This window comes from Phalacrocorax carbo, chromosome 4, assembly GCF_963921805.1.
Source record: "Phalacrocorax carbo chromosome 4, bPhaCar2.1, whole genome shotgun sequence".
In the NCBI taxonomy this organism is placed as follows: Eukaryota; Metazoa; Chordata; class Aves; order Suliformes; family Phalacrocoracidae; genus Phalacrocorax; species Phalacrocorax carbo.
The window spans coordinates 9,842,441-9,858,826 of NC_087516.1; the positions used below are offsets into that span (position 1 = coordinate 9,842,441).

Below are 16,386 nucleotides of genomic sequence, written 5' to 3' on the forward strand. Positions count from 1 at the left end.
AAAACTGCACTGCCCTGATTTTATAGTTATACATAGTTCAACACACAAGTGTGGTAAAACTGATGCCTTGTCCAGAGGACCTTGTTGGGAAATTAATTGCAAACACTACCCTATCTCAGGCAGCTTGTTCAAGGAAATGACTGCCATGCTAAAGAGATATATACTTCTGCAATTCCACAATTTGAAAAATGTAACCATTTCTAAAAACCATATTGCCATACAGGATGGAAGGCAGTGGGAATATATTGCAAAGTAAAAGAAATTTTCCCAGAGAGGCAGTAGTCTTCTCAATATCTGGGATCCTATGAGTTAAAAACTGAGGAACTTTGAAGCCAAAACACTTCAGTGAGGTCTGAGAAGGCTAATAATGCACAAAATCTATACCTTAACACAGTAGCACAGGGTAGGTAGTGAAGACTAGATGCTCACCTGGCTATCCAAGGAGAACAGAACCAAAAGATCGGAGAATATGTCCCAGTATTTGTGATTCACAGTACAGCAGACACTGGTTGCATGTGCGTCAAAGAGCTCTGGTCTCCACCTAGCTATGCCATAAATCTAATTATGCTAATTCATTCACAGGCTGCAATTAGACAAAAACACCTTTTTTTTTACTGAAGAACCTGGAACACTGGAAAGATAAAGTTCATGGTATGCATTCTGCAAGTTGTGGAGACAGAAACTGCACCAAGCCTTGAGATCTTGGTCATCAACAATGCTCCAAAATTATGACAGTTTGCCTTTTGCCCTCACACCAGCGTATGCAGAATGAGCACTCAGACATGTGTGATAAAGCGGTGCCCTTGTTGCTTGGTTCTCTTCCTTTTGTTCCCTTACTCTTTGGAAATTCAAAACTAGGAAGAAGAGTTGTAAAAGCAGAAGGAGCAAAGCTGGTGCCCAGAGGAGCTCACAGTCCCTCTCTAGGATACAAGGTGAACAAAATATCAACTTTGCCCACTGTACGGCAACCTACACAAAGTGCATGCGTCTGGGGAACTATGACTGACAGTCTTTTGTGAAGGGCTGTGTTTGAAAATTTGTTCTGTATGGTGACCTCTGCATTTCTGTAGCTTCATATTTGAACAGATGTCAATTCACAGGAGAGGATCGAGGTTCTTTATGTTCTTAAGTGTGTATTTGGTTTTTGTTGGGCTGAAGGGTATGGCTCATATTGTTCAGGACTTGAAAAAATACATTATCATCTAGTTTAAAAGTATGCACCCTAAGAAACATGCACAACGTGGGAATCAGCTGGGAAATGTACAGAAAATTTTGACTTCTTTCATATACTAGTAAGGTTAGAAATTTAGCTGTAGAGAAGCAAAGCTTAATTAGTACAGGCCTCCTGAAAACAGTAAGTCTTCAAGAGGAGTGAAACAGAAAGCAGAACATTTCACACTTATTCAGTGCCATTGCAAACACAGAAATCTTGAAAATGGCAAAAAGCAGAAGAAAATTCATGCAACCTCTTCTCTGTTGGAAAGGTGGAATCAGACCCTCTGCTCGTATGACCTGGTGCTGTGTCACAGACATGCAGGCTGGACTCTCCCCCAGCCAAAGAGCTGACCCCCAATTAATATGTAGCAGGTTCTGACTTTGCTTACGTGACCGCTGCTATTTCTATAACTATAATAATACATTTTCAGAAATGCCCGGCTCACTTCAGCTGACAGGTTAGGTATGACTATCATGCAACATAATAAAACAATGTTTAATAGTTTAATGCCTTTAAGCGCAATGCAAAATTGTTTAATGATACAAATTAAAACTGCTGCAAAATCTCTGTAACTATACACTCCTAAAATTTAAGTCATATTACTTTGACCATTTGAGGTCTAATGGTGAAAGATACTGAACACTTCTTAAAAGTTTTGTGCTTGACTTCAACTTTGAAATAATTAGTAGACTTTGAGGACAGTTCCACATTCCACAAGCACGGAGGCAGACTTTGGCAACCGGTAATGTTATGAAACAAACTCATTTAAAGAATAAACTCTACAGAAACCCAAAATATCAACAACAAATCTAAATGTTAAAGTAGAAACCTGAATCTTAAAAAGTATAAGGCTGGATCATAAAATTTATCTAAACAGTATTTAGCATTACACTAATAATAAAAATCATAGATTAGGCAAAACTATAATACTTCCTCTAAAGTATGCTACAGCTACAGCGTACAAACTGCATTTGAAATTAATTGAATTGACAACAATCTGGTTATTCTTAACGCATTTAGGCATCCAGTTTTGTTTACCTGTTTTGCTCCAAAATTCTAAATATAAATTAAGGTGGAGACTCTTAATTTCCAAAGAACTCTTTTTCTAAGTCTGTGGAACATGACATTTAATGTGTGATGCAAATCAAGCAGCTGCCTTCTACTCACAAATTTTAAAATAAACTGAACACAACAGTTAAGCACTTGCTGACACAGTTCAAATAGTGTCTTTCTAATGCCAGATTAGAAGTATTTTTACACAAGCACTTCACAAAATATTTAACACTAAATTTTAAACATCCATCTAACTCAAATATATTTGTCATGTTCCCAAAGGGTTAATATTGTCTTGCTTCATTTCTTACATGTAGTAATTTAGCTCTGAACAAAAGCAGCTCCCTGCTGGTTACCTTGGCTAAAGGAAACACAATGAACTGGTAAAAACCAGTTTTATCTCACTGCTGTTGCCTAGGGCTACAGACAAAATGAAGTAAAAAAATTCACATGCAGAGTATTAGGTGCTTATGAAAGATCCAGCAGCGCTGTTGCCTAGTGATTCAGTGAGGAATCAGCATAGGCCAATGAGGTGTACGGGTACTGAATAACATCCCCGATGACTGCTTTACATCTCCTGCAATTCTGTCATACACCCCCATGATTTCCCAGTGGTAAGAATCACTTTCAAGGGAACCTGTCAGGAAAAAATAAAAAATAAAAAAAAAGAAAATTTAAACAAACAAACACATCACATCTAGCAAGATTACTATTTTTGCTTTTCCCTTTGGAGGTTGACACTGCTCTAGATCACATGCCTATCCAATAAGAAATGTTCTTCATATCTATTAATACTTAGTTCTCACTACAATTTTGATTAAAATACCTTAACAATTAAGACCAACCTTCAGTTTTGAAATTGCAAATACAGGTTACTGCATTGCAAGGAATATGCTAAAACAAAATTAATCTTCTTACACTTTTCAAACGAGCTACAAAAACCAGAGTGTTTAAAATCAGCAACTTTGTCAGTAATACATAAAGATACTAGGGTTTCTTTACCATCCACTTCTTCAGTTCTGGGGTATCTTTGTTGTTGCTTTGTTTTGCAGTTACTGGTGCTCTGTTACACGGTACATTTTCTGACATGAAAACTGCCTCATTAGCAAGGAGGCAAAAAAGCTACTTCAAAGATAAAGCTTCCTTTTCCTCAAAGAAGAAAAAGAAATCTCTCCCCATTCAGACTATATCTGTGCTCTACTTTAGTGACATTTTTCCTCCATATTAAAAAATAATATTCATATTAGCAGAGCCCATAATACGTATTTAGTTGAAGCAAGTGTGCTGAAAGAGAGCAGGAGCATTTCAAAAAATCTTTTCATTTTCAATATTGCTAATCCTAAAATACATATTCTTATTGTATAGAAAGGTAAACAACATGAACAAAAATACAGCTCTTTTTTTAACAGAGCACTCTCAATTTCTTCTCTGAGATCAAGCTGTTGGTCACTTTGTTTTCTACCTGGCCTCTGCCATCGATCCATGCGTGATGCTTCAGAGGAAGATGAGGCATGTAGTCTAATGTGCAGTAGGATTAAAAGTATGCCATGGCTCCTACAGTTGTTTGCTCAGGAAAAGAAGACCAAAACAAGGGTAATAAAACATGTATCTCCAAATACTTCTGCTGCCTATTAAAAAGTCCTAACCTTTGAAAACCTCAGACAACTACCTACTGTCCAAGAATGTGTTTCTTTTCACCTCTTAAAATGTAGTTGTCGTTTAACACAGAATTGCTGTTCTCATAGGAACGACATATTGAAACCATCTGCTAATGCATCAAGATGAATTTGTCAGTGAGGTGAAGAAATGGTGTGTCCTGTTTTGTCCATAGGACATTAAAACCTTCCCCCAGTTAGTAGTTAGTCTGAAATATATAACACTAAAATGATATTCTGCCCATGTAACTACAAACACTCTCATTAACCATGTAAACATTCATGCTTCTTAGAAACCTCTTAAACTGTTCATATTTTATTTCATGGCAATGACTTCCTCAGGCAAAGAATGAATAATGTTGTCTCTGACAAAGCTGTCAAAAAGAGTGTCCTAAAACTATCAAGGAAGGACTATAGTGTTGCTATTCACTTTATATACCATCAGTAACATCATGCTGACCTTACAGCAGCATGAGTGCCAGGTGTCTAATACTGCCACTAGAAATATTTAGATGTAATATTCCTTGAAAAACAGTCTTGCTTATTTTTTAAAGGAAATTGTAACAGAAGAAGCTAGGCAAGCACAGGTGTACAATGTAAGCAACTTATAGAAATGCAGTTTATAAAACTTGGGAGTGTCAGTGCAAGAAACGTAGAATCCCAGTACAGTCAAAAGGTCTCACTTGACCAAATCTGGGAAACAGGAGTGCAAGTTCTTAGAAGGGTTAAGTGAGCAGCAGAGGGGGCCGGTTCCAGCATGGGAAGGAGAAGGAGTAACTTAGATCTCAGAAGCCCCTCATCCTCTCTTCTCAGATTTTGTAAATTATTTTATAAAATAATTACAATTAGGCCCAATACACAGATCAATACAATAGCTGTGTAGCTATGTACTCAGTTTCTACAGATATTGTTCCAGTAGATGATGTCCTATACTTCAAACAATGGCCAATAATTTTGTCTGCTTTATATATTAGACATCCACAGGGAAATGTTAAAAAGACCAATTTTCTAAGTGAAAATTACTGAAGAAAGATCTTTTGCAATAATTTTTTAGCAGTAATGAATGCCTGGCACATTTAGAAAGCCTGTTAAAGGCACATACCTCTCACTCTACCACACCCAACAGAAATTTCATGGCAAGGAACAAAATAGTTTTCAAAATTACCATATTGCATTGCTAAGACAAACAGTGGGTGACAATCACACTTTCCAAAATGGAGGTTGAGTTTCTTTCAGTTATTTTCCTTTGTAATTTTTATAGTAATTTTAAAAAGCAATTACCTGCAAATATCAAAATGAAACTATTGAAGTGAAAGGCAAAATAGTTGTCTCTAGATTCTTAATATGATGATGATAACATACAAAGCTAAGTACGCCTGAGAGAGTAATAGAAATTCAGAACTGTCCCTACCTTTAGTGGCACTTCCAAGGCTGCCGTTTGCTGCAGGGACTCCATTGTTCTTTTTACCAGTGCTGTAAGGTATATTTGAAAACCTACAGCTTTATTTTCCATGTTAGAATTGTAATATAGAAAAAAAATTACATGCTTTATATTCTGTTATATAATACCTGCATTTCTAAAAAAAATATAAATTAACCATTTACAATTTTTTCAGATATTTTTAAAGTTAAAATTTAACTCTTGTGGAAGGTTCAATTCCTTATTTTAAATTGAATTTAGGGTTAAATTTGCAGAATTATTTAACTTATATATCCCATAAATGCAGATGTACAGCACTAATATATTTTATATAGAGGTACAGCATGTCTGAGTGCTGAATTTCTCAGCTTTCAAGTTCACTACTCTTAACTATATGTTTGGTGACATTGTATATATTTTAATTTTCTTGTGCAGCCATAAAACTCAATCTAAAAAAAAAGCTAGGAAAAAAAGACCCTGGAAGTCTGAACTGTCTAAAATATCTTATTCTTCAAAGTAAAAAGATCAGGGCCAAATTAAAAAAAAAAATCTTCCCTGTGGGATAGTGGAGCTATCCAGAATCTAAACAATTAAACTTCAGTATGATTTATGTAACTTAACAACTCAACATGTCATAACACTATGCTCACTATTACTGTGAAAATGTATCTATAATTGTTCCAAATCAATCATTTGGGACTAGATTTGTCATCCTTGGTCATGCCAATTAGTGTTTTGCTTGACAAAGATTGCTGCTGCAACACAATATGGTTCTAATAAAAATCAAAGAGAGATTCAATGGATGAACGGCTTTTAAAAAAGAAGTAACTTTTGGCTAGTGAAAGTGAAATAGGAATATCAGGCAGCTCCAGAACAGAAGTTATTGAGCAAGTACCATTGCTGTGACAGGATGGCTGACTAAATAATATATGTCATCATGTGCCTTATAGAATTGAGAAATATCATGCAACACATGGTGATAACCACTACGCAGAAAACCACACGATTACTTAGAAGCTTTCCCTGAAGTTACCCCTTGATGCACATCATGGTTCTTTTGCAGCTGACGTTAGATGCAAAGGAGTGACAAGAACTCTAAGAAGCTGCCTACGGTTGTTGCTCTGGCTGCTGCTGAAACCTTTTCTAATGATGCCAGCAATGAAGAGTAGTATGCAATGTTTTGTGACACATTATGAAACTAAGGCAGGCTTGATAATAATGATGAGGATAACTAGCTTCTGCCAGAACAGAAGTGGAGTGCTCAGACCGTGCTGGCACTCAGACTTGCGTGCTAATGAGCTGCCATAAGATTTTTCCATGAAGTCCGAATTATGCAGTAACTCAAAAGATCAGTGGCTGAAGTGCCAAGGCTGAGGAAACCCAGACATTTGTTGACACATCTATGTACAGCTATACCCATATATTTGCTTCATTTTAGATTTGAGGTAGTTTATGGTCCAGTGTAAGACATAGAATAATTTTTGGAGAGCAGAAACAAACATGACAACTACAGATTGTGAAAGGGGAAGTGCTGGCTTACATAATTATCCATTTAAAATCTGGTCCAAGTCAATATGACTATTAACAGAGAAGTGTTGGACTGCCTCTCTCTTGAGAAGCCCACTCTGAACTTGAACAAGCTGCCAGCTCGGGGAGGTCAGCAATGCAGCAGACATTGGGGCACCCCAACCAGGTGGCATGCCTTCAGAAGGCTAAGTGGATTGCCAGGCACTCCCTGGGTAGACATTTTTCCATCAGTAAGCTCCCTACCAGGCCACAACTGCACACAACTTTTGTAAGAGCAAAACATCTGGTTTCTGTACTTCTCATGCAGACTGACTCAGCTCTGTATGTTCCACCAAAGCATTTATGAACAATCTAAGAGTGCATTCAACTCGTGCAACTTAACATTATTTTTGAGCTGCTAGACAAATGAACAGCAACAGAGCATCAGGGCAACAGGAGGAACAAGAAGACAAGAAGAGCTCCAGCATCAATGAAAGAGGGAGCATGAGTCAGAGGCATCAATTCATGGGTTGAAAGATGTGAGTGGTATGATAAAGGGTGCTGTCTGCATATGCACTGAGTTAGACCAGTCTTCCCCTAGGTCTCTAGACCTCTGAATTTGAGTAGTTCTCTCCCACAAAGCTGTTATCCCCAAAAGGGGATTCATGAAGGCAGCGATGACTGCAATACCTTTCTCTGTTCACACAGTTTTTGCTTTAAGGCATCTGGCACAGTCAGAATTCTGCTGCATCCTTAACTGCTCTTAATTTTAGAAAGCACAGATTAAAGTGACCACATCAGTGAACAAACCTAATGGTTCCTCATTCACTTTGACAACCCATTAAAAACCCCTCCATGGGTTTGCTCCATTTTCTTCATTGTCTTTTTCTGTGTCAGTTTGGCTCCCTGTTCTCTTTCTCATGTCACACTGACTTCTCCATCTCTTCCCAGAGTTTAGTGGGCGGCATAGTAAAACCATTAATTTCAAGCAATCTGAAGTAATTTTGCCTGCATTTCATAGAATAGAATCATAGAACGATTTGGGTTGGAAGCGACCTTCAAGATCATCTAGTTCCAACCCCCCTGCCATGGGCAGGGACACCTTCCACTAGACCAGGTTGCTCAAAGCCCCATCAAGCCTGGCCTTGAGCACTTCCAGGGATGGGGCATCCACAGCTTCTCTGGGCAACCTGTTCCAGTGCCTCACCACCCTCATAGTTTCAGCCTTTTGAAATTATACTTTTGAAAGTATCCAAAAGATTTGTCTACATCTACTTTACAACAGATTTTGAATGAAATAATAAATATCTAATGGCAACAGAAATATCTAGAAAAAGCAGCTGATTACCATTCCTGTTCGGTAGTTTGCTAAGACAGTAAACAGTGAAAAAGAAAGCATTCAAATAAAATTACAGTCTTTGCACAAAAATAAATAGGTAAACTGGCTGAATGTATTTAAGCTGGAAATTTAAAGTTCTAGATTTTGGAAAGATTAAATTCTGGAATAGTCTCCCAGTGGGAGCAATTTTGCATATGGAGATGGTCATTTATAAAAGATACCATATGGCATGGTGGTATGTAATTGCAGGAGAGGTCCCCGTTAGTCCTACGTATATAATATCTGATTCTCCTGCTACTCTCTTAAATCTCCTTAAAAACTCTTCTCTTTCTCAAGGCTCAAAATAAACAATCCAGGCATACAAAACTGTATTTTCTTTATCTCATATAGACTGCAGTCACTAACAAAAGTGACCACAATGCTTCAATAGATCTGTCTCTACAACTCTTAATTTTTTGTTTCTTTTCTAAGATTCAGATTGGAGGCTTTTGGGGTAATGATTATTTCTGTTAAGTCAAGAATCTAGCATATCTAGGGCACATAAATTATTAATTTTAAAATGTTCCTTTGCAGCCAGCCATATACTGCAATGGCATCTGCAAAATGCTGTTCTCTGAACCTTTACAATTTATATCTGAAGACTCATAGTCAGCAAGTATTGGATTTGTTGATTACGCTCATCCTGGAATGTTTTATGAGTGCTAAGTATGTCATGTTAAAATATTGTGTATAAAAAAATTTGGCGACAGCGAAGATCTCAGAGGAACTGAAATTTTAACATATATTCTAACATATACTAGATTTTCTTGATACTGGCCAGAATAAATACGCTTGTTGAAAGTGTTGTGAATAGGAGCAAAGAAAAGAAAGCATGCCTGCTGTGGGACAAAAGCTTATTTGTCCCTACGGAACGGAAGAAATTTTTCAAGCTCATTCACCTATGAAATTATGACTCTAGAAACATGTCAAAGCTGGTCAGACATATGATCTACAGAATAGGGATTTTTGCAAATTGAAAGGAGGCATCTTTAGTTTATGCACCAGTTTCAAGTTAGAAAAAGACAGCTTGGAGAACAGAAAATGTCACTACCTTGTGATGACCACTTCAGTCTTTTGTTCTTCTGTTACTTAAGCCCCCTTTTGAACATGTGCACTTTGTAATGCATCTGCCTCAGTACCCATTTAAGTGGCAAATTGTAGCAGAATAAATGAAATTTCATGGAATTAGACATGAGCCAAAAATTCGTACTGACAGATTAAAAAAAATTTCTAAGATATTGTTCTTTAGGTAGTAATAATCTTAACTGATCTTAATATCAACAGGCTTAGTTTATTCTGAATTTTTTTTCTTAGATTGGTCCTTTTTGGTGTTCTTACATTTAAAGTAAGTATTTCAGGTGAAATATTTTACACCTGGTAAAATATCAGAAAAATTGTTTAAAACTGTATGTTTTACATGTACCAAATATAAGAATGGATGCAGAAATTAACTTCTCTAATTCTATCTATAAGGTATGGTTATAAATGAGTTCTAAAAAAACACCTTTAAAAATTGCCCTAATGCACTGCGATATCAAATGGTCCAACACAAAGTACCGGAATACACATATTTCTACAAAAATATGTTATTTGAAGTAGCAAGTGTCTTTCATTTAATTATGCTTCTCACTAATGGATGCAATTAAGCAAGCATAGTGACAAGGAACAATCCACAGTAATCACCAGTGGGAAAGTTCACCTTTCAGATCCACCAGGTATATGTGGAATACACATCAGAAGCCAGATCTTACTGTTGTAACTATGGATATCCCTGAACTGTAAAACAAAATTAATTCTGCATTTCTTCACCCAAAGTGTATTCCCCTTTTTGGCAGTAATGTATTCAGAATAATCCAGGGGCAAAGAGGCCTTTCAAACAGAGGATGAAGAGGTACCCTCAGAAACAGTCCACAAAATGAAAAACTGGTTTCTGCAATTCCTGAGTACTCTTCCAGAGTCCCTAGACAGACTCACAGTTTGATCTGGGGACAGTCTGTCTACCTGGTTACACAGACTTCAGAACTCAGAGATACTGAGCCCTCTCAGATCCAAGAGCCCAGTTTTTGGCATTCCCAAAATATCATCTGCCTTTCTGCTTCCTGGGCGGCTGGAGAGCTCAGGATGTGACGAAGCCAGACGGGCAAGCTGGCTAAAAACCAGGCAGATTATTGACAGTAAAGCTGACAGTCTTCTGCCAAATGTTTTGATTTGATCATTCCAGGCACTCTCCAGTAGAAAATGAGGAGTTTTTAAAAGCTCTTCTGCTGTCTTGTTTTTGCCCTAAACAGAGAATTAAGGCAAATAATATGCCATATCTTTGTTGAAAATTACACAATTCAGAGTAGTACGTGCTTTATTTTATTTCAAAGTATGTCAAAGCTTGGACACTCAAAGCCTTGTTATAAATATATTATGTTTTGCCTTGTCCATTCAGAATGAACCATATGCATACTATGATGGATTCTGTTTGAAGAAGGTATTCTTCCAAAATACAGGTAACATCTAGCTTAAGTTACATGCAGGATTTTGTGCAAAAGTAGGTATTAGAAAAAAAGAACACCTTATTGCTTGCCCATTGTTTATCAAATTCAAAGACTCAAAATCATCTGTGGGGCATAGATTATTAGGTGCACTAAAAATCTGATTTCTGTATACTGAAAAATTCTTATTGCGGCCTATGAAGTCCTAAGCAGGAATAGAGAAAGCATCAGCATTATGATCGCCTTGTGGCAATTCTCAGCCTGCACTTGGGAGAGTCTTAGAATCAAACAGGTATTTTAATGTTGTAAAACAATACAAGAGAGACACATAAGGGAAATGCTGCTGAGAAGGCTTATGTTCTGCACTATGACCTAATTGAAATAATATGATTTACCTCTATGTTCTTCATTTATAAATCTTAGAAGTATTTTAAGATTTCACATCCATTCTGCAAATAAGAAAACTGAGACACATATATCTGCTATTGCTTTCCTGAAAAAAGTAGATCAGAAGCATGACTGGAATCAGAATACGAACACACTGAACAGTAGGCCAGTGCTTGTTAGATCACACTAAATGCAGGAGACTAACACAGCACTGAACTGTAGTCTATTAAAGCCATCAAGTACTGCTCTTCAGCTTTAAGTCCACATCTTTCCCTCTACTGAGCTTTGTGACTGTACAACTGAGATTTCTCTCTGGATCATTAAGCAGTAGGCTGGAATCTGCAAGTCAGCAGATTCTGTAATTTAGATTTTCTGAATGGACAAAAGCTCATTAGATATGTAAAGACAAAGCTGACAGCTAAAGAATATCAGCAAATAAAAGTAAGAGTAAGGACTTTAAAAAAGAGAGAGAGAGAAGGAACTTTGGGTAAGGGGATGAAAACTGTATCTGGATTTTCGAAGCACTAAAGTGAATTAGGAGCACATATCCTACTGACACTCCTTTGGTTTAAAACTCACATACCTAATCTGTTATCTCAGTTAGCATCTCCTGAAATAATTGGAAAAGATTAGGAGAAAAGAGCCTTCCTATTTAGTTTCATCTGAAAGGAATCTAGGTCAACTGCTCTCGGACTGCTCTTTGATGTGAACCAAAACTGTTCACACCATGGTCTGGGGACAACAGGGAGATCGGCTTCATCATCATAGTCCTGACTGGAAGTTACAGGCTGATGCAGATGCACCCTTTCTCTGCCTATTCAGATCAAGCAAAATCCTCATAAATGACACTGAAGGAAGAGCCAGCTTCAGTCACTGTTAAGCCAACTTGGATTAGTTTTTTTACCAGTAGCAGAACTATTCATAAAACACAGAATCACAGAATGGTTGAGGTTGGAAGGGACCTCTGGAGGTCATCTGGTCCAACCTGCAGCTCAAACAGGGCCGTCTGGAACCAATTGCCCAGGACCGTTTCCAGATGGCTTTTGAATATCTCCAAGAACAGACTCCACAGCCTCTCTGGGCAACCTGTGCCAGTGCTTGATCACACAGTAAAAAAGTGTTTCCTGATGTTCTAAGGGAACCTCCCGTGTTTCAGTCTGTGCCCACTGCCTCTGGTCCTGTCACTGTGTGCCACTGGAAAGATCCTGGCTCCATCCTCTGTGCTCCATCCTTCAAGTATGTAGATATATTAATAAGATCCCCCCAAGCTTTCTCTTCTCTAGGCTGAACAGTCCCAGCTCTCTCAGCCTTTCCTCATAGGAGAAATGTTCCAGTTGCTTAATCATCTTTGTGGCACTTCATAGGACTATCTCCAGTATGTCCATATCTGTCCTGTACTGGGGAGCCCAGAACTGGATGCAGTACTCCAGGTGTGGCCTCACCAGTGATGAGTAAAGGGGAAGGAAATGAATGAATGAAGAAATGAATGATGAAATGAAGAAGGAAATGTGTGTCTTAGGTTGGCCTTTAGTGTTAATGAAAAGACATTGTTCCACTCTTCTGTTCCAAGGTAAGCAAGCATATCTGAAAGTTACTGTATTGCAGAATTTTCTATTTTTCTTTGCCTCTTAGGGAAAAACAAAGACAAACCTAAAAATCAATCTTTAATCAGCAGAAAGAAACAAACTTCCATCTTGAACACTCAAGCTTGGCAGCCTGTGTTGAGTGCAGTGACAATTTGCAAGTTATCTCAGACTTCTAGAATGCCCAGGTCCATTACCTAAAGGTCATCTTAGCAACTTCAGTTACATGGTTACAGCTTTGAAGCAGAACAAGGAATTTACAGGTATGTTTGTTCTGTACACTGCACCTAGATGTGGAGATACACAAACAAGTTACACTGCAGTGTGTAGAACAGACACATCTTGAGTATTTGAACTGGACTCTTACTGTGTTTTCAGAAAAAAGCCTCTAGTCATCATGCTTATATAGCGGGATAATTTATTACTATTCTTCATACAGTGGCTAGAGGTTTTTTCCATTATACTGGAAAAGTATTGGTTTTGCTGAATTTACTACAAATTCATACTAGTAACAGAGATCAGAATTTGATCCAATAAGGGCAGAATCTTTTATTTTCTTTATGTATAAGCAACCGTAAATAATCTTTATCTTTTCAGTATTATACTAGTTTTATAAAAACAGATAATAAAAATCCTTCTACGCTGTCTTACAGATCTCATTCAATATCCTATACTTTCTCTGAAACGATGAAACTATTGCACTTTTAGACATTGGTCTTTTCTGGGTATATACTGCAATCTGTGATAAATTGTATGGTGTTTTTCTTAATTTAAACCAGATTTGAACTCCTGTATTTAGAGGTCAAATGTTAATATATTAACCTAATTCATTACAATGCGCCTAATATTTTGAACTTTAATATTTCCCAGGTTCTTTGTTTTGATTAGATGGAGGTTTAATGTTCTCATTATGAGCTAATACTCACAAGAGGGATCAGTGATGAAATGAGACTAATACGGCAAATTGTACTGTTTAAATGAACGCAACGCAGGAAAGTGAAATTAATTTTTTCTTAGGTTATAATGGAAGATATTCTTCTGTTGGTTCATTTACAATATTTGTGACATTATGCTAATTGTTTTAGCCAAAGGTATTGTTGAGCTTCAAACTAGACCAAAGTTTGTGAATAAACATTTGGTGCCTACAGGAATAAACCCACAGCTTACTGGAGAAGAGACCGACAGCCTCACATGTGCCCTCGTTTGCTAGCTAAATTTGTACCAGATGCTGAGACAAACTCTGGCTTAGAAAATAATGTCTGGAAGTAAGCCAGATGAGAGGACAAAAATGTAGGCAGGAACTTTTACTAACCCTTAACCTTGAAAGTTCCATCATAAAGTTCTCTTAATATAAAAAAAGCAGTAAACTAACTTAGAAATTATAGTACATTATATTCTTACATTAAGAATTTCAAACTTCTTTATGTAACAGGCCTCAATCATAAGTAGTTAGGAAGTTACTTTCCATGCCATTCTTTTTAAGCTGGTTTATTTTCTTCTAAACCCCTTTGAAGCCTTTGAGAAAGTATTTTTTCGCTTTACGGGATTCACACATTGGATGAGGGTATCTCGATAAGAAAACTAAATACAAATAAGCATGTTAATGAACTCCAGATGAGGAATGTATCACGTTTTATCTACGTAAGAGCCAGCAGTGGAAAACAGTCAGAAAAATCTGTTTAGTATACCTTTTCTTAATCATGAGAATCAATGTGCTGCTTCTTGTTACAGTAATTCTTCATCCTCTGAGAAATCACAGATTATAGGGAGAAAAAATGGGGTGGGGGAGAAAAGGGAAGAGAGATTGTATTAACCTGAAAATTCCTGGATTTGAGAATCTTCTACTTCAAACAACAACTCATCATGAATCTGGGCAATTAACCTGAAAAATTTGAGAGACTTTAGATAACATACACAAGAAATTTCTAACAGTGCTTTCCATTCATATCATCAACAAATCATCACAGGCACAATAGATATGTTAATATGAAAATAAACATCCTAAGAAAATGGAAAAATCATTAATGGAGTTAAAAGGATTGCTACTCCACATATTCTGAAAACACAAAGGCCATGGTCATAAACCCAAACTGTGCTTGCTGCCTTATAAATGTCATTCAGGGATTTGATGATGTGACAAGGTATTACTTAAAACCTATGTAACTTGCAGAAAATTGCAAGAAATTATAGAGACAGGCTATGTTTTGTTAATACAGCTTGTTTTTTCAAGTTGAGCTGGAATAGATGTGGTTGCAAATGGGCGGTTTTACTAATGCAAATTAGGTCAATAATAGTAAGAGAATTTGGCTCACTGGTATACCAACATTAACTCCTAGTTGGCCAGTGACTTGAGTCCTTTCCAGGAAATAATCTTTTCACTTAAGTGCAAAGTAGATGGCCTCATGCTGACAAAAGTGGGTTGAAGAATGAAAACGTAGGCGTAGACACACAACCTGATCTGTTGCCTCTGCTGTTAGGACAGTTGCCTTCATAAGGACAGAGTGTACAGCTGAATGCAGTAATATCTTGAAAGACGTGGAACTACACACGTACCCCAGCTCTTTCAGTTAGAGCTGTTTTGTAATGAATTCATACTGCTGCTTGCTTTTTCTCTTTGTCTGTAGTAGTTCTATATCAATAGCTCTCTTGCACGTGGACGGTGACTTAATTGTTCAGTTACAGAAATAGCACCCTAAATTGTTGGTTTGGGTGCGATACTACTTTCACAATGGAAATAATAACTGTATTTCATTGAATCAAGTCCACAGCAAAATAGATATAATCTTTCATATAATCTTTCAGTGTAGTTGTCATGCAGGAAGGAAAAATACTGTATATCTGATGAGACTATATTCCTACTAGGTTTATTTTATTACTTCTTTAATTATTATAGCTGGGAGTCTAAGTCATGAAACTGTACCACCTATTTCCAAACTGCTTTGTAGTTTGTGTATAACATTTAAATTAATGCTCATTGTGGACTTTTCTTAAAACCTAGCAGTTATTCAAGTAAATAATTCTTTACAAATGGCTGAAACATCAATATGGTTACTACTTATAACTCTTCACAGCTTTCAAGAAAATGTCCTAAGATAGTTTCACACTGCCTTAAATTACAATGTGACATTGACTAACAGTGTGGTGAGCTCTAATAATAGATCTTAAATTATTAGTCACTTACAACATAGTCAGAAGCAGAGTGAAACAGATTAACATATTTCTAATAGGAAATTGGGACACAGGATACAAAAAGAGATTAAAAGACCAGGATCATCTATAGCAGGAGAATACAGTTACATGAAAAATTACAATTTCCAATGCAAGTAAATTAATTAAAGCAAGAGATTCCTCATAATCATTGAAATTACTTATAAAAAGATATAAATGTGAAAGAATTGTGAACATTAAAACCTCTGAATATACTGTGAATCAATGGAATAAATGAAAATAATTGCATTGATTAAACCAGTGCAATAAAAATGTGATAGACTGGTTATTATTTGTACCAGGGTAGTGTCTCATGCCTTCAGTCGGGATTACAGCACCTTCTATTCTGAATATTTGGTAAGGGAAAGTCCTTTCTTAGAAGAACTTATAATATACATAAAAAATTTTATTAATTTATCATGACTTAGGAATGGAGGAAAAATAACTGGATTTTCAAAACCACCCAGCATTGGGTCAACTGATCACCTCATCTCCACGCTA

At 36.8% G+C, this 16,386-nt stretch overlaps 1 protein-coding gene across 1 annotated transcript in view; it reads right to left on the bottom strand.

Annotated features, from left to right (window-relative positions):
* Positions 1 to 1,318: 1,318 nt before the first annotated feature.
* Positions 1,319 to 16,386, bottom strand: part of POLN (DNA polymerase nu) — a 108,339-nt gene continuing 93,271 nt past the window's right edge. Inside the window, exons 21-23 of the mRNA XM_064448981.1 lie at positions 14,493 to 14,560; positions 5,336 to 5,397; positions 1,319 to 2,906 (exon numbers count right to left, since the gene is read on the bottom strand). Coding sequence (XP_064305051.1) covers positions 2,838 to 2,906; positions 5,336 to 5,397; positions 14,493 to 14,560 — 199 coding nt within the window. The 3' untranslated portion in view covers positions 1,319 to 2,837. The remainder of the gene's footprint in view (positions 2,907 to 5,335; positions 5,398 to 14,492; positions 14,561 to 16,386) is intronic.